Source organism: Crinia signifera, chromosome 4 (genome assembly GCF_055691185.1).
Source record: "Crinia signifera chromosome 4, ASM5569118v1, whole genome shotgun sequence".
Classification (NCBI taxonomy): domain Eukaryota; kingdom Metazoa; phylum Chordata; class Amphibia; order Anura; family Myobatrachidae; genus Crinia; species Crinia signifera.
This window is the reverse complement of record NC_139220.1, coordinates 116,787,089-116,813,136: the sequence shown is the minus strand read 5'-3', so window position 1 is coordinate 116,813,136 and position 26,048 is coordinate 116,787,089. Positions and strand designations below refer to the sequence as shown.

At 38.5% G+C, this 26,048-nt stretch overlaps 1 protein-coding gene across 1 annotated transcript in view; it reads right to left on the bottom strand.

The window, feature by feature from the left end:
* The window catches only part of LOC146074345 (dynein axonemal heavy chain 3-like), a 1,013,923-nt gene that overhangs the window by 541,723 nt on the left and 446,152 nt on the right, over positions 1–26,048 (bottom strand). Inside the window, 1 exon segment of the mRNA XM_083182299.1 lies at positions 1,868–2,066. Coding sequence (XP_083038425.1) covers positions 1,868–2,066 — 199 coding nt within the window.

Here is a 26,048-nt window from a genome sequence, read left to right as displayed (position 1 = left end):
GTTACACTACAGTACATACTATTCACATAAATTGACTTGCAAACTCATTGAAATATGACTGCTCTAATACATCCATAAAAGATATTTCAATCCTTTATGAATGAGCTGTAAAATATATATTTTCCTTATCAGCTTCTAAACCTTCGTTTTTGTCAATGGAGTCTATATTTATTGCATTCCAATGATTTAAATTGCATAGTTCATATAGTCATTGAATAAGGCATGTTAAAAACTGTATCTTGACAGTTTTCAAGCTAATTAAGGGTGATATTTGCAAATATTCCTGCTGGTTTAATTAGCATTTTAGCACTTAAGTAGCCATTTTGTATTGAGCCTTTGTTAAGTAGCCATTTTGTATTGAGCCTGTTATTTATATCCCCCCATAATGTTTGTTGGGCCATTTTTTATTGCATTCCTGTGTTTGTCAGTCCAAAGGATAGAAGTCAGAACATGTTGAATAATGCAGTTTATGTCTATCAACATTTTAAATATACTAATTCCTGCAAACAGTGGATGACATATTATTTTACAATAAACAGAAGTTTGAGGAGGGGTTATCAGAACACTTCCATGGTGCATTGACTGTCACACAATGATGCACATGTTGTATCTGATGTTACAGTAACTGAAGCAGATGCACAATTATTTTGCTACAGTTATATAAGGTATCACAGTATGTAATGAAAATTACAATTAAATGGTTTAAAATAATGTTTTATGTAAGAGCCTCTACTTTGGACACGAAGCTGTGTATTCTGATTTTGTGATTGTATTACATTTTCTCTTCTATACTAAAATATGGTTGACATTTATTTCTGGCATCATCCATTTCCTGGTTACTGAAATGATTCCAGTGAAAGGAAAGTATGCACTGTAGTGCAGTTTGCATTTCTACATTTGACCCCCACCCCCCAAAAAAAGACAGTTTGATTTTTGGTTCATTTAAGTATTAATACAGTTTGAGTATCCCTTATCCAAATAATCTTTATCCAAATTATTCCATAGCTTCCCGAATGTGCTTTTTTTTTTTTTTATAAAAGCGCTACTGGGGACATAATAATTGGCACTACTGGGGACATGATATGTAACTGGCACTACTGGGGACATGATATGTAACTGACACTACTGGGGACATGATATGTAATGGGCACTACTGGGGACATGATATGTAATGGGCACTACTGAGAACATAATATGTAACTGGCACGAAATATGTGCAAGAAAATGATTGTTTGGCATTCAAATACAGTGCCAGCTATAGTACACAAACTTTGTTATATGTTTTGAAGCCTTGTTCCATGCACAAATAAAATATATGTGTGTGTATTTCATGTGTTTGATGTGTGTATACAACATAAATGGAAGATACCTCACTGAAGTATAAAAATATTCTAAAATACAAAATCATCTGTTATCCAAAATGCTTCTGGTCCTGAGCACAAAGAAAATTAGGACTGTTTTATTATAAAACAGTATTATTTATGTGCTACTTATGTATTTGAAGGATTTTATTACACTGATTCACATGTACAGTACATAGGGATGGGTTTTTCTACCAAGGTGCAAATGGAAGGTAAATATAAGATGTATCCTATAAAAAGTACAGACATTCTGTCTTTATAGTTTATACATGCCCATAATATAATGCTGTTAGATACATTCACCTAATTGACTAATTGCACACATCTTTATTTATCTCAGATGTTACTTCTGAATTGTAACCATGGCATTCTAGATAGCATGATCTTTTTTAATCTCCTTTTACAGCTAAGGATGCCATCACTAGGCTTTACAGCAATTCAGTGGTATACTGTATGTCAGAAATCAACTGAATATGCAAAGTAATGCATCAGAGACCAGTTTTTACCTGAAACATCGATCTGTAAGTGGCGTCAGGACAAGTCTACCAGAGTTGCCCAAATATTCATATCCATATGATACGCTTGTGGTCACCATTCTCACCACAATGCTGTTCTCTTCCCAATAATATCTCATTTGTGCAATCCAGCTGAAATCGGAGGTGCTAGTTATTCCACGATTGCTCAGGTTGTACACAATATCTCGAGCTGTAACAGACAAAAATGTGTTTTATTATATAATAACACACTTAGGACATTGTAATATAACATTATATACTGTAGGCTTATTATCTTTGATTTAAGAAAGGAAATCCCAATTCCAACATACATGTTGCTTGAGTTATTTTGCGGTTTCATGGAAACTGTACTTGGCTTTGAATATAGAGTATGGTATCTACATTTCCTGATGACAAAAAACTATTTTGGGTACTTAACTTTAAGCAGAATAGTAACTTGCTAAAAAAAAATAGAGAAGAGATCAAACTGGGTAGATGGCATTTAATGTGCATAGGTCTTGGCACCTGGACTTTGCTAACAACTGTGATTTTTGCATGTGGGTCCCCCTTGATCATGTGACGGCAAGATTTCACGATAAGATGACATTGCTGCTACACGTTGAGCACCAAGGGCCTCCTAAGGATGTTCCAGATAATAGCTTTTGAGGCTTTAAGGTGCCTTTCCAGTCATCCTGCATGCCAAGCACAGTTTCTGTAGAGCAGCAACAATGCCACCCCCTAGACCCTGTGCCCTAGGTGTCTATACCATTGGCTTATCCCTATGTGCAGTGTTTTGTTTTTTACCCATTTTATGCTAAGATACAAAAAGAAAATATCTGAACTAGATTACACAGATGGAGTGATTCCAAATAGAACTCCACCGGATCAGCAGCTTGTCCCTTGGCTTTTGTCAGAATTTGGGGGACATCTGTATACTAATTGTGTAAGGTATGTCCTGTCTTTAAAATAGCAGTCAATGTCCCCATCCAATGGAAACCAGAAAACTATTGCTGGGTGTATGTTTTTTACTTTACTGTTTACATTGGCCCAAAATACTAATTAAATATACATTCTAATACGGTATAAAAGTGCCAATTTGAATATATTTAAATTTAGTCAGGAGACCATTTAAACATACTGTAACTGCGAATTTTAAAATATACCTTGCAAAGTGGGTAAATACGGTTATGCATATCTTCCGTTATAAATGATAAATATACTGTAGATGATAATCAGAAATTAGCACAGATGAGGATGGTGTCACCAAGCTTTCAGTCTATAATACTATCTATATTCTAGTAATACAATATATAGCAGGTTCTAATGTAATAAGGTGGCAAACAAGCATACATATAGTAAAATCACTACTGAGAAAAATAAACTTTAAGGCTAAGGACATAAAGATAAGCAAAGGTTTGATTGCTGTTTTTGAACATTTAATGGCAGAAAAGGAAAATTATTCCTTGAGCAAGCCTTTAATGTGTAATGATATTATTTGCTCTGTTAATTTTTGTGTACTTGGATTACAAAAATATTAAATCAAAGAACCTTATCCATATCAGATTTTGCTCAGATATCTGTTTATTGTGCTAGTATTCTGTGATACTTAATAGAAATCTGGTTGATTAATGAGGTGTTTAATTTTTATAGTCACTATTAAAATGGAAAGCAGTCTGCTTTATCTCAAAGAATTATATTTCAAAGGAGCTTGATGCTCATTATGAATAATCACTTGCAACTTATGAAAGAAATGTAAACTCAATATAGCTCGAAAAGTTAAAATAGTACAGCATTCAGAAAACTTAAAATGGCTAATTTATCTTCAATCAACCAGAATTTTAATGCAGCCCATAAGTGTCTACAAAACCCAAATTATCATCCAGGCATACAATAGGTATACATGAAATAAATATTGTTACTAGGAATCATATACACTGGATGGACATAAAGTCTGGTTCTTTATTTGTAGCATGCAGACAGCATACCAGCTTAACAGTTTGTCAATTCACAGGTTACAGCATGGCAGGTTTTCCAGCAGGCAACACATAGGCTACACCCAAGAGATCCCAAGTGTAATCCCCAGATCCCTAGTGTAATCTCCAGCCTATTGCCCAGCCACTAAAATAATAAAACATAAAAGGAAACCACAGATGTTAATTGGCAGACAGTGATTCACAATATACTGTATACTACAAAAACACAGACTGGATCTAATCAGTCCTGCTGGGGCTGCTGCTCTACAGCTTGATCCTGTTGTTCTACATTACCTCCATGTGGAACAATGCTGCCCCTGCCACACTACATTATATAGTCATTGATATCTTACTGGACTGTACATTTGTTCTCACATACTGTATTTACATTTTAATCACTTTCAGATCAATTAAAATCATTCTTGGGAGATATTCAATCCCTGGCGCTATTTACAACAGTAGAAATAGTGCCCACCTTCTATTCAATGCTGCCATTTCTGACAGCATTGAAGGCAGATCTCGACACAACAGATCCATCTCTCAAACCAGTCGGATATTTTTGTCAGAAACTGCCATGTATTGTTGAATTCTCGGCCGGATCTTGACAATCCATGGCGTTTTTGCCGGCATGCCCTCTTTTTATCACTCGTCAGGTGAAATGGGCTAGAATTCGGACCGTTGGAAAGTTCCAACAGTTGGAATACCCCCCTAAATCGATATTGGGCTTCCAGGATTAAAACACACATTTACTAACAGACAGTTTTAAATGAAATTTTAAATGTTTGTTTAGCTCTAGAAGCCTAACATCAACTAAAATTGCAACTGAACTGAAATCAAGCAAAATCAATTAACATCGACCTTTAGCATACACACTCCTAATCCTAAACTGGATTATTAACAAAGGCACAATTATTTATTTTTCAGATGAGTATTATTTATTCAGTGGGAGCACAATGAAGAATTTATTCAGTGGCTATGCTATGTTTTATTCATTTTTGTTTACAAACATTTCAATATTTACAACTGCCCTGGTATCCAACATTCAAGGGTGCCCTTTATATTACATAAATTGGGACGGTAATGTCTAATGTGGAAATTTGAAAACCAATAGATTTGTTTGAAAATCTTCAAAAAAACTAAATTCCTAAGTAAAATCCAGGGGTTTCATGGAATTAAAACATTAGTCAATAGAGTACTAGAACTAAATTAAAAGTCAATATATAGCAAAGGCATAATTCATAGCGTATGAGACAATGGGAAGATTTATCAAACCTTGGAGATAGATAAAGTGGAGTAAAGAAAAAGGGGGGTTATTCAGACCTGATCAAATAGCTGCGAATTTGCAGCACATGCGATTATCAATAGACTGTGCATGCATATGGATTGTAGCGTGTATGCGTGAGAATGTCCTGTTGTAGAATCCTGCTACTTTTTTATCGCCGGCCATATGCATGTTGATTGACAGAAAGCTGCCATTTGTGGGTGTCACCCAGGTGTTTGAGGAGAAGCCGTATGATCTCAGCTCCGCCCCCGATCTGACTGCTTCTATAGCAGCCGCCAAGTCCTGTGCTAATCAATTCACAGGCTTGCAGGGGAAGGCATTTGACAAATACGAGACAGTGACAATCTAATCGCAATGCTAGATTGTGCAGAGATAAAGTCTGAATAAACCCCAAATTACCAACTAATCAACTCTTAAATGTCATTTTTCAAACAGCCTGTAAAACGACAGCACCAGAGTGGTTAATATTTTATCTCTCCAAACTTTAATACATCTCCTCCACTGTTTCTAACAATACGAATCCATAAACATGACCATGAAATAACACTTGGGGCCTTATTTTGGTTCATTCTTTCTGACAAAATCCTTCTTAGATAGGCAAAACCATGTGCACTGCAGGTGGGGCAGATATAACATGTGCAGATAGAATTAGATTTGGGTGGGGTTTTACTTCAAAGTGAGATCTATATTGCAGTGTAAAAATAAAGCAGCCAGTATTTTCCCTGCACAGAAACAAAATTACTCACCCAAATCTAATTCTCTCTGCACATGTTACATCTGCCCCCCTGCAGTGCACATGGTTTTGCCCATCTAAGAAGGATTTTGTCAGAAAGAATGAACCAAAATAAGGCCCTTGGTATCCTTTGTCTTTACATTCCTTAGTTACTTACCTAACATACTGTACCTGGGCGTTATTAAGGAATCCACAGTATTTAAATATCAATGGACCTAATTGTTGAAACTGATCATATAAAAATATATGTGAAAAGACAAGTCACCTCTAGTATTTTTCTCTGCTTAGACTATGCTATAAAACAAATATCATCATCTAAATCAATAACAGGGTTATAACTAGGATACAAAAATGAAATCTCACGCTACTGATATTGCACACAGACAGAGTGACAACAAAAACCACATTATATTGCATCAATGTAGAAGCTGTAATACTACTCACTACATGTAAGAGAAGCCAAACTACCAAGTTGTTGATGATAAAACCTATAGATAACATTAAAGCCAACACAATGTGCTGTTAAACACGTACATCTCACATTTGTATTGTGAAAAATAAACAGCCCTCCGTGCAGTGAAATGTGTGAATCTCCCTGTGCAGGAGTGTAATAATAATGCCAAGGATAAAGTGCAAAATTGCCATTGTACTTTAGATATATTTGTGTCCAGAGAAACATAGAATAAATGGTCAACATGACTGAATAGCTGCTATCGAAAGAAAGTTAAAAAGGTGCACGAAAAAAAGTTATAACTGTCTAGAGGCGAGCTTAACTTTTGTGCTAACAAATTAAATGGATTTTCAATCCACAATCTTCTTTCTTATTCATTGAAAAGGAGAGCAATTTCACTGACTCTGCTGTTGCCATTCGATATAAACACCATTGCAGTAGCTCATATATTCTTCTCTTAACCTTCTGTGAACCTTCATTGTTCAAATGCCTCTTTCTATGCCTTCCTGTGAATGCTGAAAGGGCACTGAACTGGAGACAGTTATAAAAGAGTTCAACAGCAAAAATATGAGTTGAGTATGTTTAAATACTGATCCTGATATCAAGTTAAATACCATTTGGTGGAATTACATTTCACGGTTTCATGAACATTTTATATACAGGTACATTGATGTTCTTAATGCAGTATAAATGTAATGAATTAGTTATATATATATACACAGTATATATATATATATACTGTATATATATATATATATATATATATATATATATATATATATATATATTATGGAACACCGGCACTCAGACTCCCCCAAGGGGTATCCTGCTCAGGTGCCTTCTGAGTAGGGACATGGCCTGGTATAGACAGCAGTAGAAAGACAAGCGGCACTCTGAGGCTTGTAACGTAAATAAAGTGTAGTTTAATGGATCAACAGTTTTGGGGTATTCACCCCTTCATCAGGATGACTTACATGTACACACAGTGATAAATTTATAACATCACTTACCCCCACCCTGCTAGCTCACCTGCACTGCCCTGGACAGCTGACCGGCATACTGAAACTTCCGGTATCCATCCGCGTCATCCACTTCTGGTGGAAGTGATCTGTATTGATTTGACGCCAAAATGTGCAAGATTTAAATCCCGGGAATGGAATATCCAATCCTGGGATTTTGGGATTAGACTGTGCATGCACAGTCTAATGCCAGGCAGCATCTGAGCACCTGAACAGACACTGCCCGGCTGCTCCTGACCCGGTGTTTGGCCTGCGCAGCATGACAGTAAGAGGCCACGCTGTGCAGGCTACACTGTCACACTCACACATCGCCACACTCCTTCTGCTCGCTCCACTCGCACACTCTGCTGCCTCGTGCCCAGAGGCAGCCCCTCACCGCTGCTGTCTGCCCCACTCCCGGCCGCCCGACAGTGTAAGTAAATGTGCGTGGCGGCTGGTATGGATGGACGGCTGCGTTTTTTTTATTAGGAATGCCAATCCAGGGATCTCAGGAATCCCGAGTTTGATCATTTTTCAATCCCAGGATTGAAAAAATGCCCAAGGATTGGCATCCCTACTCACAATATTGTTTTAATCCAGTTTAGGCCAAAATTCAGCATTCAGCTAGCTGCCTTACTTAGCTAAGAATTAGCAGTGAGCAGCACAAACATGTGGCAATTCAACTTCGAACATACAGATAAAACAAGCCTCATTTAGCCTCTGCTATGTCACGGGTGTGACACACACCCTTTAACTAATTGAAAATACATTATCTGGCAGTCCACTGCTCAGAGCCACATGTGTGACTTGGTGCACCCAACAGGCACTAGTGGCCATGAGATAGCTACGATGAGCGCCATCAGCATTGCTTACAAATACGAATCAGTCCCTTAGTCATTACTTTACAGAAATTGTCTTATCAATTAGAAGAAGACAGGAAGTGATGCCACGGAGCTCTCTAAACTTCCAGTTATGACAGTAGACGCAAGTGAAAAGGAGGGAAAACACCATTTGGATGCAACCAGGACTGGGAGACCTTTATAATTCCTGAGAACACAAGGTAGAACTAGGGATAGTTAGTCCACCTAGGGACCTCATAATCAGGTGGACATTAGCCTCCTGTCCCCACATATTCTATCTACCTCTTTACAGCTGGTCTCCCATTTTACATCAAATTGCACAAAAGAGCATGGTGCTGGCATGCTGAGACATGTAGTTCCACACAGACAGAACAAATATTGCAGGTGCACACCCTAGACATCAAGCATGGCTAAGAATAATAATAGTAAACTACAATTTATCATAGAGCAAACATTAGGTGCTTGGTACAATTTTTGGTCAACAATATGTGTCCATCCACTGCATCTAGGTGACCTCATCATTAAATGTGCTCCTAGCAGGGCATTAAACCACTTAAGTCAGCATAGGCCAGCTACCCCAATGTACCACATTAGTGAGAGGTTAACATTTTAGTGCTAATAAGAAGCATAAGCTATGTGTTAAGTGTGTGCCATTAGTAAGAGGTAATGTGAATAGGTGTTACATAGGCAGTAAAATAATAAGGTTCTAAAAAGTTGCTGAATTTAATAATAAAATGTGATGCACATGGATGGCAATCCACTCTAACCTAGGGTGCCCTGCACCCCAAACTTATCTCTAAAACTGACATATTGTATACATGTTTCTGACATACCATCATAGTGCTTTTCCCAATATGCAGTCTGCAAATGCATACCTAATTAAAAACACCTGGAGCAAGTGGACAGGTGTTCTGAACCTGAATTGTAGGAATGATGGGATCTACTTGACAATATTACCTGGCTGTGGTAAGAGGGCCCATATTTTGTCCAAAGCTAAAACTTGGAATCTCATTTCTACTCTATGTTAAATTGCAATGCTTATTATACAGATACAGCTGTGCTCATCTCTGTGGCACCACGGACGGTCATGCCTGTTTGGCACGCAGTGGTGTAACTACTGTAAGGCAGCCCCAGCAGCCACTTGGGGGAGCAAGCGGCAGCACCCGCTTGACACACTGACATGCTGCTGCCTGAGCACCGGAGGCGAGTCAGCCATGACAGAGATGACAAATCCCCCCACTGATTGACTGTACACAGAGTCAGCTATTGGCTACTGTGTACAGGATGGGCGTGCTGGGGCGGCCTGGGATGCATCTGAGCAAGGGGAAGCAGAAGTGTCTGCTGGTCTCTCTGCCTCTCTCCTGCTTCAGCTTCTCCATTATGCGTGTGTTGTCATCAGAGGATATTTTGGTCGGTGCGTAAATTTCCGAATTCTTTCGGAGCGGACCGCACGCCACGCTGTGCGGACATTGTAAGAACAAACGCCCACAGGTCCTCCGCATTTGGACGGACTCACTCTTTAAGAAGAGGGTGTGTTTATGGACTACATCCAAACCGTGCGTGTGCGGTGGCCACACACAAATTCTGCACGGTCTTACAGCGTCAGAACGGACGGATGTATATTTATATTAGTGATACCAAGTTCTGTCCATTGCTTGCAGTGTAAATGTGTCTAAAAAATGCAGCCGTGCTTTCAGCATATATTTGTGTGTTTTATAATGGTCCATTTAGGCTGCAATGGTTCCAATTGAAGCAATGAAAAGAGTGTAATTAATGTGTAATGAGTAGAGGAGTGGATTGTATTGTGTTCAGCTGACAGTGGTTCAGGTGCGGCCATACTAATTGGGCGATCCGAATGCCTAGCGCATGACCGAGTGGTGTCCGCAAAGTAATACTTGCTTATGAAGACCGCATATTTCCCGGCTGTTGGTTCATTTGCAGTCGGTGTTCTGTCCGAATGCACGCCTACCAGAGTTAGTGCACTCCCTCATATACGCCCATGTTTACGCCCAGTTTAGCCCACTTTAAACTACGCCCTTGTGTAGTTCCGAATGATGCCCATATTACGCCCATATTTCCTGCGTGAATGCGGTGCACATTTCTGTAGGGTATTAGTGAGAACGAGTACGGAGACCGTGCGTGGCACATGCGCATTGCGTTGCCTACGCATGCGCAGACGGCTAAAAAACGCCATCTGAAAGAATTAGGAAAATAACGCATCGACCAGAATAAGGCCCCATGTCATGTGACGTCATCACATGTTCGGGTAACACGCTGAAGAGTAGCCGGGGGGGGGGGGGGGGGGGGGCGCCAAAAACTTTTCGGCAGGGGGGAGCAAATTTTATAGTTACGCCACTGTTGGCACGTCAATATCGGACTGCAGCATTGATTTGTTATGCCGCAACATTACTGATCAATGCATTTCTATTAGCTGCGGGAGTAAATTAGATGAAAGCGCATAGCAAAAGGATTGCACCATTGTGGTGTATGTCTCACGTGGCGATTATTGCAGCAATAATGAGCATGGCTACATCTGTAAATAATTCAATTGTTAGTTTTTAGACTGTGTAACAGCATTTTTTCTATTTCTTTGTGTGTGCTGCTGCTGATATTAACAATAATGGTAAACTTTGTGGATCGTGTTGCAATTAGGCAACCTTAAACGTAAATGACTACAGCGGGGAAACAAAGTGACAGTGAAACGTACAAATGGTGCTACTGTATAAATGTTTATACCCAAGAGGTCAATTCCCAGAGACCATGAAATATTACATACAGTACTGTATGAGCTACTTTATTGCAATGCTTGGCATCTGCAACTCCACCTGCACTGTATGCTACAATACGACCTATTGTTTTGTGTACATATTTCAATAGTCACTGGGAATGCTCATCTCTACTGTCAACACTTATTAACTTGGCTCAGTTAACCCTATATGTGGCGTTGATTGAGCTGTGTTCACCTGCTATTGCACATAACTCAGATCATGTATAAAGTACTGGGATCATAGGGAAAAGAGCCTCAAAACAGACAATATTCATATTTTTACAATACACACAACTTGTATGCAAACAGCTATAAAAATAAGGGCATGATTCAGAGGTGGATGCTATGATAATTTTTGCGCTTTTGCGTGATGGATTAGCAATGTTGCACACAGTAATGGTTTATTTATAAAATCTGGTAAGCATTTGTGGGAGGTCACATGGGGGACTGGTGTTTACACTATTTTGGAGGCGTGTCTGAGCCTGAAACTTCAAATTCATACTCAGTGGTGAAAGTTCCAATGGTTTATGTGTGGCAGACTTCGAGAGCAACCCTGTGGCAACACTGGGGCACCTGTTATGGCCAATAGATCTCTGCAGGTGCCTGAGATCGGCGTGTGGCTTACCAAAGGGGATGTAACCTTGCAGGAGCCCTTCTGACATCACTAAAGGGGGCATGGCTTTGCAAGGAAAGCCCGTTTGCCTCATTTTGGAGATGTTTGGGCTTAATGTCACATTGCAGCAGCCATCTTGTGTCACTGAAGAGGAGTCAGCATCTTAATGTAATACTCTGGAAGAATTAAAATTGTGAGAAGCCTGCACCACCCTTGTGATGCCACTGGAACAACCATAGGGTTGCTCAGCTGATAAATGTTGCAACTGATGATGTTTTTTAAGCAAGCAGGCAATCAGAGATACCATCCATGGCCATCTCAGTTCAAATCCTAGTGGCAGCGTCTTAGCATATTTTCACAAGTTGTGACAGCATTTGTATACAGTACATCCTTAATCAGAACCCATGTGTTTCGAAACAGTAGGAATACAGATGGAGCATATCTCTTCTTGCCGGGGGCTGGCGATGGAATCGCCAACCACCAGCCCCCGCTTACCGCTGTAAGGGGACATGCGCACAGGAGACGCTCATGCCTCCCCATGGAGCTCTCAGACACCTCCCCAGTCGCTGCCCGCACCCTGTCCCCCCTAACCCTGAAGCGGAGACAGGCAGGGTTTCTGCTCCCTGCCGCAAGTGACTGAGACACGCATGCATGTGAGAAGCTTGCGCGTTCCAGTCAGATGAGGCACCTCTCCACCAGCGGGGGCATACTGGTGATTCCCGGCATTGCATGAGAGGCGCTATCTGTACATTTAATTTGCGCCCTTAAGTGGCAGACTGACTAGCTGTATCATTGATTACTACATGGAACTTTTACAAAAATTGTACCTACAAAGATATATTGATATTTATATAGCCAAGCATAATACCATTGTTTTGTATGTTTTCGCTAAAAATGATTATATTTTGAGAACTCAAAGCACGTGCTAGCTACAGTAATATATTATTAATAAGGTTTGTTGCAAATGGAGGTCAGTTCTCTTGAGTCAGATCAGGATAACTGATCATGTAATTAAATGAGAGCCCTCCACAGTTTTTTAATCACTATTAAATTTCAGTCGAAGCCCAAGAGGGCTAATATACAAATGCTGACTTCATATTTTTCTTCACTGCTTTTAACCTATTAGGCACAATGTTAAATTAAAAGATATTTCTCGAAGATTCATTTCTTTTTCCTTCTTATTCTATGACAACCCTAAGCAAAATTCTATTCTAAATATGTGAAGTTTGACAAGTTATTATAAATGCTTTGACATTTGTTACCTCTTTTTAATACTCTAGCAGTAAAATCACAGTAGTGTTCTGCTTTCACATGAAATGACATGTATAATTCATATAGAAAGCCCTGGCGTATGGTGAAAAGCAGTTTAAGATGCATTATCCTATTTAAATATACAACTGCAACATTTGCAAGCTATTAACCTGTATCAATTTTAAGACAAAACATAAATCATGGACAAGTGCTAAGGCCTACCAATGTATAAAGAATGGAAAACAAAAACAATATCGTGCACACAAACATTGTGTTAAACTCTCCTGAAACAGTATGCCCAAATGGGTTGTGTCATATCCCTGTAAAGACAAAATGGCTTATAATAGAATAAAGAGATCACACCCATCTAAAAGATATAAACAACTAACCAAATGACTGTTCTTCACACCAAAACAAGGCAACTCAATGCCTCACACCAAAATCTAACCAAATCCAACTCCAAAAGCTGACTGAACAAAGCTTTCACAAACAACCCTATATCTATTGAATATACACCATCAGGCAAATACAAATTCACATCTTTCAACTTTGTACCACCGCACCACTAAATAATGTCATGAAATAGGCTACTGCATGCTGAATTCACCTTGTTTCTGACCTCCTTTAGCACTCTACCTGGTTTGCAGAAATGGCAATTACATAATGGATTACTGCTAACTAAACCACATTACAAAATACCTTAAAATCACAAATAATGGCCCATCAGAGGTCTAAGGAAGTATGTTGACATAAGTCATTCCCACAAAGCTGTATAACCATCTCTCTAGCAGATGCTGTTGAACTACACATCGTAGCATGCCCTGCAACAGTTTTGACAATGGCCATGTTTAAACTGTTGTAGGACATGCTGGGATGTATAGTTCAACAAGTGCTGGAATGCCAAGGTTCTCCATCACCTCTCCTGTCTAACCAGACCTCTGAACTTATAACAAAGGACTTAACTTAGCTTGGGTTGTAGTTTTGTGAGTAATCGCAAAACTACAACTGACAAAAACGCGGGGATGGGGTTTTGAAAAAAGTGGCGCTGAATGAGAAAAAGAATGAATACTTATCTTCTCATGGAAATCTCTTTCGACTTCTGATGCTTTCTTAATCGTCTCTCAATGGAGTGGATAACATGAAAAGACAAGATTTTGACAAAAAAAGAGGGATGTGATGGTCTACTCTTTTGCAAAGGGTGTTTTTTAGAAAAACATCCACCGTCAGCAAGGGGGCATACCTTACTTACAGTGGGATGTTGTAAGGTACATATATAAAGGTATCTTTTCCAATTGATGGGTGCGTACCCGTACTCACGAGGTATTATGCGATGACACTCCTTGAAAGGTTTCTTTCAATTATCCTCAATCATATAGAGGAACAGAATGATGTGTACTTCTCTTATAATAAGTATAAATTTATTTCATAGATAGTACATATCCAAAAAAGTTTAAAAAAGGTTTTCCATTAAAATATAACTCCTTTACTCTTTCGGTGAAATGAGGGAGGTAAGGAGATCCGGTCTCGATCCACAGTGTAATACCGGTATACACCCAGATGTTATGTGGTGGGATCTTACCTTTTCTCCAACCTTCACCTCACTCACTTCTAGATTAAAAGGCAATGTCCTCCTGCCAACGCGTTTCGAGCTGTGGCTCTTTATCAAGGCATGGAGGTAATGCTGTTTGACATCATATTTATAGGGTATCTTAAAAATGGCCGAACTTCCTGTTCCTGTCTAATGATTAACTATGCTTTTTAAAATTTCACTTTTTCATACACATTAATATCATTTATAAATCCTTAAATAGTGATTTTTAGCAATTTATAGCAAAAAAGATGTAAACTGAGGGCTTTTCACAAGATTCGCGTCTTTTTCCCGCCAAATTGCAAAGGTTCCGTCCGGGGTACGTGGGAGATGTAGTTCTTTAGGCGAGAGAACTGGATTTTACTTTGATCTCGCCCGCCGTGCGGTTTTACTGGGCGCCGGGAATCCTGGGTGATGTAGTCTCTTTAATGGTGTGTCTCCGTGACCGGAAGTCGTCACGGAGCTCCGTTCTTGTTATAGCAAGAGAATCTTACAGTGTTGCCGGAAGCGCGTCACTCGTTCCCGCATTCTGGGAGTTGTAGTTTGTGTATATAGCCAGGAGGGTTCCGTTTTTTTATATTCAGTGACACTTCTGAATTTCCCGGAAGTTGTCATCATTTTGCCCGCGTCTGCTGCTGGGTAATGTAGTTTTATCGGCGCCGTAGATGTTATAACAGTTATAACAGTTCCTCACCGTTATGATATATGCGCCAGAGTTTTTTATAGATGAAGCCATGAAATCAATGTTTAAGGGGCACAATGGAGAAGAAAAAATAAGGATAAGATGATAATATTCTGTTTCTGGATTTACGTTTTTTTTTTTTTTTTTTTTTTTTTCATTAACAAACGTACACATGAGGTTGTCATGGTTACTCCTCCAGGATTATGTCATTAATCCATATGTCCATTTATTTTTATATATTTTTACTCTGAAAAACAGAGGGCAAAAGTATTGGATATCAATTAATACAATAAATATATGTATGAATAAATCTTTGTAATAATAAGATAGGAAGAAATATTTTTTAAAACTAGGAAGAGTTTTAAAACATTTTTTTATATAAACATTTTTTTAAAAAACGTTTTCTTAAAAAGCATTCTTAAAAAAGGAGAGAAGAGATTGAAACGATTAAAATGTCTTATAAAAACCATTTTAACTCAAAATCGTTGTTTAAACCTGAGGGCTTTAGAGTTTTTAGATCAAAAATCAGTCTCATTTCTGTCTTTGCAAGATTTGATTCGATGTTTTTATCTCTCCAAGTGCTTTTAATATGTCTCAGGCCAACGAACTTTTTGATATGTTCAGGTCCGCAATTATGAGTTGATCTAAAATGATTGGACAGATGATGGGTTTGTAGTCCTTTTCGGATGTTCCGCAGGTGTTCCGATAATCTTATCTTTAGAGCCCTCGTTGTTCTCCCAATGTAGCTTAGACCACATGAGCATTCTATTAGATAGATGACGTTTTGTGTGTCGCATGTGATGAAGTCTTTGATTTTAATTTTGGTGTTATTCACTGTGACTTCAGTATATTTGGAGGTGGAGTCTTTTATATTTCTGCAACCCAAGCTTGGGGCGAGAAGCTAAAAAAATGGTATAGATACATCGACGACATTCTTATCCTTTGGGAAGGACAAGAAATTGAATTAAACGAGTTTTTGAACACTATAAACATTAATGATTTCAACATTCAATTAACAGCATCCATCAGTAATGTTCAAACCAATTTTTTGGATCTAACCATTTATATCAACAATAATCAAATTAATACAAAAATTTATCAAAAACCGACCGACACCAACACGTACATCTCAACAGATAGTCAACATCATGCGACGTGGTTGAAAGGGGTGCCTAAAGGACAATTCCTACGAGTCAAGAGAAACTGCAGTGACCAACAAGTGTGCAGACAACAGATGTCAGAAATGAAGGACAATTTTATAGAAAAAGGATACAAAGAGGAAGATCTTGCACCCATTATGGAAGAAGTAATGGGAAGAGAGAGAGAAGATTTTTTTAAAGGGGATAACAAAGATAAGAGAAAACTCCAACACAACAAAGATAAAGCAAAGTGGGCTCTTATTACAGGTTACGATACCCAGTTTAAACAAATGGAGAAAATAATATCAAAAAATTGGCACTTACTTACCAGAGACCCTGTTTTGAAAGAAATCATCCCCAAAAAACCATCATTCATTTACAGAAGGTCAAAAAACCTCAAAAACTCCTTAGTACGCAGTGCACTCCCAACAACCACAAGAAATCTTATCAGATCGAAAGGATTCTACAGATGTGGCATGTGTTTGGGTTGCAGAAATATAAAAGACTCCACCTCCAAATATACTGAAGTCACAGTGAATAACACCAAAATTAAAATCAAAGACTTCATCACATGCGACACACAAAACGTCATCTATCTAATAGAATGCTCATGTGGTCTAAGCTACATTGGGAGAACAACGAGGGCTCTAAAGATAAGATTATCGGAACACCTGCGGAACATCCGAAAAGGACTACAAACCCATCATCTGTCCAATCATTTTAGATCAACTCATAATTGCGGACCTGAACATATCAAAAAATTCGTTGGCCTGAGACATATTAAAAGCACTTGGAGAGATAAAAACATCGAATCAAATCTTGCAAAGACAGAAATGAGACTGATTTTTGATCTAAAAACTCTAAAGCCCTCAGGTTTAAACAACGATTTTGAGTTAAAATGGTTTTTATAAGACATTTTAATCGTTTCAATCTCTTCTCTCCTTTTTTAAGAATGCTTTTTAAGAAAACGTTTTTTAAAAAAATGTTTATATAAAAAAATGTTTTAAAACTCTTCCTAGTTTTAAAAAATATTTCTTCCTATCTTATTATTACAAAGATTTATTCATACATATATTTATTGTATTAATTGATATCCAATACTTTTGCCCTCTGTTTTTCAGAGTAAAAATATATAAAAATAAATGGACATATGGATTAATGACATAATCCTGGAGGAGTAACCATGACAACCTCATGTGTACGTTTGTTAATGGAAAAAAAAAAAAAAAAAAAAAACACGTAAATCCAGAAACAGAATATTATCATCTTATCCTTATTTTTTCTTCTCCATTGTGCCCCTTAAACATTGATTTCATGGCTTCATCTATAAAAAACTCTGGCGCATATATCATAACGGTGAGGAACTGTTATAACTGTTATAACATCTACGGCGCCGATAAAACTACATTACCCAGCAGCAGACGCGGGCAAAATGATGACAACTTCCGGGAAATTCAGAAGTGTCACTGAATATAAAAAAACGGAACCCTCCTGGCTATATACACAAACTACAACTCCCAGAATGCGGGAACGAGTGACGCGCTTCCGGCAACACTGTAAGATTCTCTTGCTATAACAAGAACGGAGCTCCGTGATGACTTCCGGTCACGGAGACACACCATTAAAGAGACTACATCACCCAGGATTCCCGGCGCCCAGTAAAACCGCACGGCGGGCGAGATCAAAGTAAAATCCAGTTCTCTCGCCTAAAGAACTACATCTCCCACGTACCCCGGACGGAACCTTTGCAATTTGGCGGGAAAAAGACGCGAATCTTGTGAAAAGCCCTCAGTTTACATCTTTTTTGCTATAAATTGCTAAAAATCACTATTTAAGGATTTATAAATGATATTAATGTGTATGAAAAAGTGAAATTTTAAAAAGCATAGTTAATCATTAGACAGGAACAGGAAGTTCGGCCATTTTTAAGATACCCTATAAATATGATGTCAAACAGCATTACCTCCATGCCTTGATAAAGAGCCACAGCTCGAAACGCGTTGGCAGGAGGACATTGCCTTTTAATCTAGAAGTGAGTGAGGTGAAGGTTGGAGAAAAGGTAAGATCCCACCACATAACATCTGGGTGTATACCGGTATTACACTGTGGATCGAGACCGGATCTCCTTACCTCCCTCATTTCACCGAAAGAGTAAAGGAGTTATATTTTAATGGAAAACCTTTTTTAAACTTTTTTGGATATGTACTATCTATGAAATAAATTTATACTTATTATAAGAGAAGTACACATCATTCTGTTCCTCTATATGATTGAGGATAATTGAAAGAAACCTTTCAAGGAGTGTCATCGCATAATACCTCGTGAGTACGGGTACGCACCCATCAATTGGAAAAGATACCTTTATATATGTACCTTACAACATCCCACTGTAAGTAAGGTATGCCCCCTTGCTGACGGTGGATGTTTTTCTAAAAAACACCCTTTGCAAAAGAGTAGACCATCACATCCCTCTTTTTTTGTCAAAATCTTGTCTTTTCATGTTATCCACTCCATTGAGAGACGATTAAGAAAGCATCAGAAGTCGAAAGAGATTTCCATGAGAAGATAAGTATTCATTCTTTTTCTCATTCAGCGCCACTTTTTTCAAAACCCCATCCCCGCGTTTTTGTCACTTGTATCAATGGATCAATAGGGATTGATCCACGGGTTTGAAAATAAAGGCAGCAGAATTTTTGGAGCGCCCCACTTTGATTCCACTTTTTCCAGAAAAATTGTGCAAAACTACAACTGTTGGTGTGAGCATGCGGGGGCTTCCCAGAACAGGCTAAGGCCTCCCATATACCTGGTCTTATCCTTGTGAACATGTGAGTGCTTTGCTATACAATGAAGCCCGCCTCCTTTCACACTCCTGTTTAAGGAGGTCTCAGAATAGATATACATGAATGAGTCTTGATGTCAGTTTATCAAGAAAATGTGCATTTCAATAATAGAACATCTGATGAGTCCTTTGTTTATGACTTTCTGGTAAACCTCCACCTACAAATTGTTTACTTTCTATTGTTCCATTTGTTATATCAAGAAATAAAATTAAATAAGAAAATTAAATGAGAAAAGGCCGAAAAGGGAAGCGCCATAAGATTGACTATAATATCACAACACTGCGGTGCAATGTTTATTATTGAAACACGTACGTTAAAGTAATAGTGCTCTTTTATAAAATTCTGTTTTGTACATTCTATTGTTGTTACTTAAGGGGCATAACATTCTGGTAGCAAAGAGCTGCATGTTGCAGGGGGGAACATTAGCACCCAGCAGACCACCATCCACAAACCACCATCGGTGGTAAGCAAGTATAAAACTACAAATTTAGGCTTGATCAACAAGTAAAGCAGCAAAAGGCAGAATGTTTTAATGAAAAAAATAAACAAATCCTGCAATTTACATTTATTGTTGTTTATTCCTTCTTTTCTTATTTTCTTTGCAAACTTTTTCTTATTATCTTTGTAAACTTTTCAATCTTGTCGGTAAAAAAACTAACACAAATTTGCAATAGCGGTGTAAATTAAAATTTATTTTAAAAAACGAGGGGAAAATGATCTAATCCTTTAAAGAGTGAAGAGCTGGACAAGTGGAGAAGTTGTTCCTAGCAACCAATCACCTTCTAACTGGCATTTATCAAGTAAATTCAGTAATATGATAGGTAGAAGCTGATTGGTCACTATAGGCAACTACACCACTCTCTAGAATGTTTTATATATCGCTTTCAATAACCTCCAAAAATTGTGTGTAGTTGCTCCCCCATTTCAGATTTTAATTGAGTCGCACTAAGTAGAGAAATCACTGTTTGTAACTTTATTAAGCCTTTTATTGTATGAGAAACAAATTTTCCTGGTACATGCAGATCACAGAATCTTCTTTCCCATAGATAATATATAAGAATTAACTTGTTTTGGGTGTATTTTTTTTAGAAGTTTAATGAAATATACTCATATTTTACAAGCAGGTTCTCAAACTTGGTCCTCGGGACCTCACACAGTGCATGTTTTGCAGGTCTCGACTCCTCACAGAAATCACAAGTGAAATAATTAGTCCAATACAATAGAATTCTAAGTAATTCACATTATGCCAGACTAGTTCTGTATATCCTGTAATGTACAGTGCTATATTACCCCCAGTAATTTGCATTATACCAGTCTGTAGTGCCCTGTAGTTACTAATTTTACCAGACTGCAATACTCCCATTAGGTTCGTTTTATGTCACACTGTAATGCCCACAGTAATTTATAGAATACCACACTGGTTCTCTAGTAATTCCATATTATTCTACAATCAGGGGTCTTCATTTTAATCACATTGCACACACACACTGTAGTGCACCAAATAGGTGACATTATGCAATAATGTAGTACTTCAGTAGGTCACATTATGCCACATTGTATTGCACATTGCCACAGATTGCAATACTTACTAGCTCTTGCACAGCTCTCCCTGTCAGGGGGAGGTAGATTAGTTTCACAAACAGGGATTACCTTATATTGCAAGGTTAAGTAATCAATAGCCTGTTCTGCAATGACGGAGCATCACTGTTTGGGCTTGTCCTAAGGGGGTAGGTGTGGTGTGCTAAGCTTGAGTTTTCCATAGAAACTTACTCTGGAAAACTCAAGCTTAGCACACCACACCTACCCTCTTGCCACAAACCCCTATGCCACAATGCCAACAACCAACACTACTTTCCTGTCTAGAAGTTACAAAAATAACTGAAAGCAAATAGCTACAGGCAGTCCCAACAGGCCATCAACAGCTCGGAAAACTCTGTGGCCAATTCCTGAAGAATGAATTCAGATAGCCTAGTAGGGTCCTCTTCAAGTTTCCTCTATATTGTCATGTATTTACCATGGCAATTTGCTAGTGCTGTTGCCCATATGCTTAATTGTTTTATTGTGTTAACTGTAAAAACATTCTAGAGTAGATCTCATCTAAAGTTTATTATTTTATGAGTTGGCATGTGAATACTTTACAGTTGTCCACCATATCTTCATATATCTAACAACAGTTCAGAATACAAATTGTATTTTATTTCTTATTCTTTATTAGGTCCTCATTGCCCGCATCATACTAGGGGTATCATGTGCTCAATATTGTCATCTAATACAGATAGAGCCAGTCTCACTCATTCTGTCCTTGGTGCGCCAATCATCGCTGTGCTCGGGGATTCTGGTGCACGTGTGTCTCCGACGCTCGCGTGCCCCATTGCCGGCAATGGCCTTGCGAGTGTCTGAGATGCTCGCACATCCACATCTAATCCTTAATGATATGTTTGTTTTTACTAATATTGCTTGTAATAACACCGGTGTGAGGGGATATTTTGTATCCATAATATATGTACAAACAACCATTTATATCATATGCATTTGACTTAAACTCATGTTGGTGAACACTCTTTGGGTTGAAACAAAGTTAAATCTACACCATTTGTATGAATATACATTACACATGAAAAGAAAACAAGTGCATGCATAAAAAAGAACACAAAGTTCATTGAATTATAAATACATCTACTCTTCTCATACAAACAAAGTTCAGAAAATGCATCATAATGCAAATGCAGGCTACTGTATGCAGACTATCACAAAAAGCATATACTGTGTATGTGTATTAGGGGGGGGGGGGGGCTAGACTTTTATAGGGCAAGTGCAAGTACACATTGAAGATGATGGGGAGATGAACACAACTTCACTAGGGTAAATCTCTGCAAATGTGAGAAAATTCACTATGTTTCTTAACAAAAAAAACATTATACATATACAATTAGTTGAATTCACACTAAATTAGATGCATTTATGAAGTTTGGGAGTAATCTTAAGAACTGTCCTCCCACAGACCATTGATGATAATAACAGTTGACGATCTTAATCAAGGAGTGGCCATCTCCTCTTTTCTTCTCAGCTGCTCACCCAGACTTTATGTTTTTCATGCAGATAAATAAAATGAAAGAACTTAAGAGAGCCTTCAAGCAGTTCCGAAACTAATTAGAACTAATTAGAATACTTTGAATTGTATTCCTTAAATACTGGAGATCAGGCTATGCCTTCAGTTAAATGCAGTTTAAGAAATTACAGTAAAAAAAATAAAATAAATTAAAATAGTCAACAGAAGGAAACTTGGGAACAAGGAACTTAAATTAATGTAAGAAAAATAAGAGTGTTAGCAGTGTGAATGGTATAATGGTTAGTCATGGGTTAAATTTCCACCATGGCCCTAACTGTTTGGTGTTTTTATATGATCTCATCTTGCATGGGTTTCTTCTAGGTTCGCTGGGTTTCCTTCCACAATTGAAAAATCTACTCGTAGATTAATTGTCTACCTACAAAATTTGTGTAAGTGTGTGAGTGTACATCGGCAGACTAGATGGGCCAAATGATTCTTATCTATCATTACATTTTATGTTTCAATGGTGTTATGTAAAAGCTGAATTCCAGTTAACCTATTTCAATAAACAAGCAATTTTGTTGTTTGCTCTGATAAAGTGATAGCATGCCATAAGGGATTCGGGTTATTCCCAGCAATCATCAACAGAAACAAGCAACTAACCAGGAGATCATAGTGGTCTATTAAGGACTTGATATTACTATTAATCTTCAGTATTGTAGTATGACATGCTGGGAGAGAACAATTCCTAACAGAGTTTGTAAAGTTGTTTGAGGCATTGCTATTTATTTATAATTAGATGTTTTGTCAGGCTCACTAGCAAGTAAAAAGCACCTACATGTTCTCACTTTCCTGTTCATGTTAGTTCAGTACATTGTGTTAATAACCATCAAGCTACTAGACATACATAAGTCATTTATATTACATATCCAATAATTTTATTATTAAATTAGATTTGATTATTTGTCACTTCTCAGTTGTGGGGGTATTATGTGACATGGAAAAAACAAAAATAACACCAGTATTGCAAAAAACTATACAATTGGGTAGATGTACTAAGCCTTAACAAGTGTTAAATGCAAGGGTGACATAAACATCCAGCCAAACACCTCCTAACTTACTTTTTTCAATTTTCAATCTGAGCAATGCTAGATTGCTTAGATCACTCAGCAAGATCACTCAGCACACAGAGCTGTACAGTGATGTGCCAGCGATGTGTGTTGAGCGATCTGTCAGGGTCAGTGTTCTCCAATGAGAAAACTCCAGTGAGAACACTGGCCCTGACTGGTGATTTACTCGATTTATCTTAATCACCGGGCAAAAGCCCAGTTGTGCGGGACTACGCATTGCTTTCACTATGGCCCCTACACAGGGAGGGATGTAGAGCCATTTTCTAAGCGATCTATTCAAATTAAGTAAGATTGCTTAGAAAATTCCCTGTGTAGGCCCGATAAGAGGGTTCTGCAGAGAGGGAAATGAATAATGGTGTTTAATTTTTTTCCATTGTTATACTATATGCCTGACAAAGGAATGGTGTGACTCAATGTTTTTAGAAATAGCTTTTTTTAACTTTTCCAGCCTGATGGACAGCACTTTATCTGCGCTCATCATAAAACTCCCTAAATTGAGGCTTGTGATGTGTTTTCAAGAACATGTGGTAAAAATTTCAGTTTATAATTTTCTAAAGAGAGGGCTGGCCTTTCCATTTTATTGATTGACTATGCCAACTTTAATGATTATCTTATAAAATTGATAATCACAAATTTATGGCTGGATTATTTGAATCAACAAAATGAATACTTTTTTATAATTAATATTTTGCGTTATTTTACGTAATTGTTTAAATCAGATGAAGATCCAACCATGCAGTATTTAACTAAAGAAATGTCTAACTTATTTAATGAATAAACCAGCTGGGTAAATGTATTCACTGTGGAGCTAAAGCCAGGACATTACACAGGGGCGGTTTGGGACTTCAATCCAGCCCAGGGAAAAAAATCTTGCAGCAGCCTGCGAGGGGGGGGGGAAGGGCAGTGTGTTGTGGGTGCCAACGGTGGTGGCGTATGTAATTGGGGGAGAGGGAGGTTAGGCAGCGTATGTAATTGGGGAGGTGTGCGGTGTGGCGTATGTAATGTGGGGGGTGCTGGTGGCGGCGTATGTAATTGGGCGGGTGGGCGGCGGCATATGTAATGCGGGGGCGGGCCTCTGATGTAATGCGGGGGAGCGGGCAGCGGTGGTGTTTGTAATGCGGGGGGGATCACATGCTCCTTTCTGCCCGCTCCAGATGGGGGAATGGGAGCTGGGAGTCCGCTGCCGCCGAACATAAAGGCCCATGGGAGGTGCTGTCACATATGTGCAGCAGCCATTTTGGATGTGGGCAAAGTGCCGCGGCCCAGGGGGGAGCGCGGCCGGTCCGTTTTTAAGGAGTTTTGGGCCAACCCACCGGGAAATGGCAGGGTTACCCTGTGGGCCAATATTCTTGTGTTTTATATGCTGATTGTACTGTACTTTACAATTTTCTTAACATTTGTCACAAGCCATATACAGTACCAGTCTTCAGTTACAGTATAAGATATTTTCACATTCAGTAAACTCATTGCCTCTTACGGTAATTCTTACTTGATGTGTATGCCTAATCATATTTAACAAAGAAATGAGACAATTTCTTATAGGGGCAGATGTATTAAGCCTGGCTAAGAGATAAAGTGGAGATAAAGTGGAAGGAGATAACGCAACAGCCAATCAGATCAGTTTAAAATATGACAGTTGGGAGTTGATTGGCTGGTGCATTATCTCCTTCCACTTTTTCTCCAGTTTATCTCTTCTCCAGGCTTAATACATCTGCCCCAATGTATGTACTGTAGATTAACTTGAATATTAGTCTTTAGATTGTCCAAATAAAAAGCTCTAATCCAGAAAAATATTGTTGTTGTTATCTTAAAAAAAAAGGCTCTGAAATAATGTGTCCAATTATTCTACCCTTCATTTCAACTTATTATGGGGGAGATGTATCAAAGCTTGGGAGCAGATAAAGTTGAGAGATACAGTGGGCAGAAATAAAGTACCAACCAATCAGCTTCTGACATTTTCCAAACACAGGGCCAGATTCTCTAAGCTTCAAAAGTGATACAAAGGAGAGTGATAAACAGCCAGCCAATCAGCTCCTGTCTGACATTTTTCAAAGACAGTCTGTGACATGGCAGGTAGGAGCTGATGGGCTAGCTGTTTATCACTCTCCATTTTATCACTTTTGAAGCTTAGAGAATCTGTCCCACAGCCATAGGCGTGCGCAGCACATTTTATTAGAGGGTGCACTGTCAAAGTGGTGTGCCTAGCACCATCTATTGGGCATGTCTAACACCACCATTGGGTGTGTCTAACACCGCCAATCAGGCGTGCACTCACTACAATATAAAATGTCTCTCAGCCACACCATTATATATTGCCTATTTCAGTTTTAATCTAATTACTCTGTGTAACAGTACATGCAAATAAAGTCAAAATAATATCTGGATGACACAGGTACTGTATTTAGTGATATGACAATGGTGTAATACAATTAATAATGCAAAACACATATAATTGATTGATGGGCGCTTACTTTAATGGAATACAGGTCTAAAAAGAAAAAGTCTTTGGTAAAAGGTATTGCTGGTATTACTGGCAGCAATAAGTGTGGGGGTGGGGGCACAGCATTAGGGGGTGCCTGTGCACCCTTAACACTCAATGGGGCAGATGTATTAAGCCTGGTGAAGAGATAAAGTGGAAGGAGATAACGCACCAGCCAATCAACTCCCAAATGTCATATTTCAAACACAGCTGATTGGCTGGTGCATTATCTCCTTCCACTTTATCTCCAGTTTATCTCTTTGGCAGGTTTAATACATCTTGCCCAATATGCGCACGCCTATGCCCACAGCCTGTAAAATACCTGCCAATGATGTTATGATAGATAGATGTATAGAAA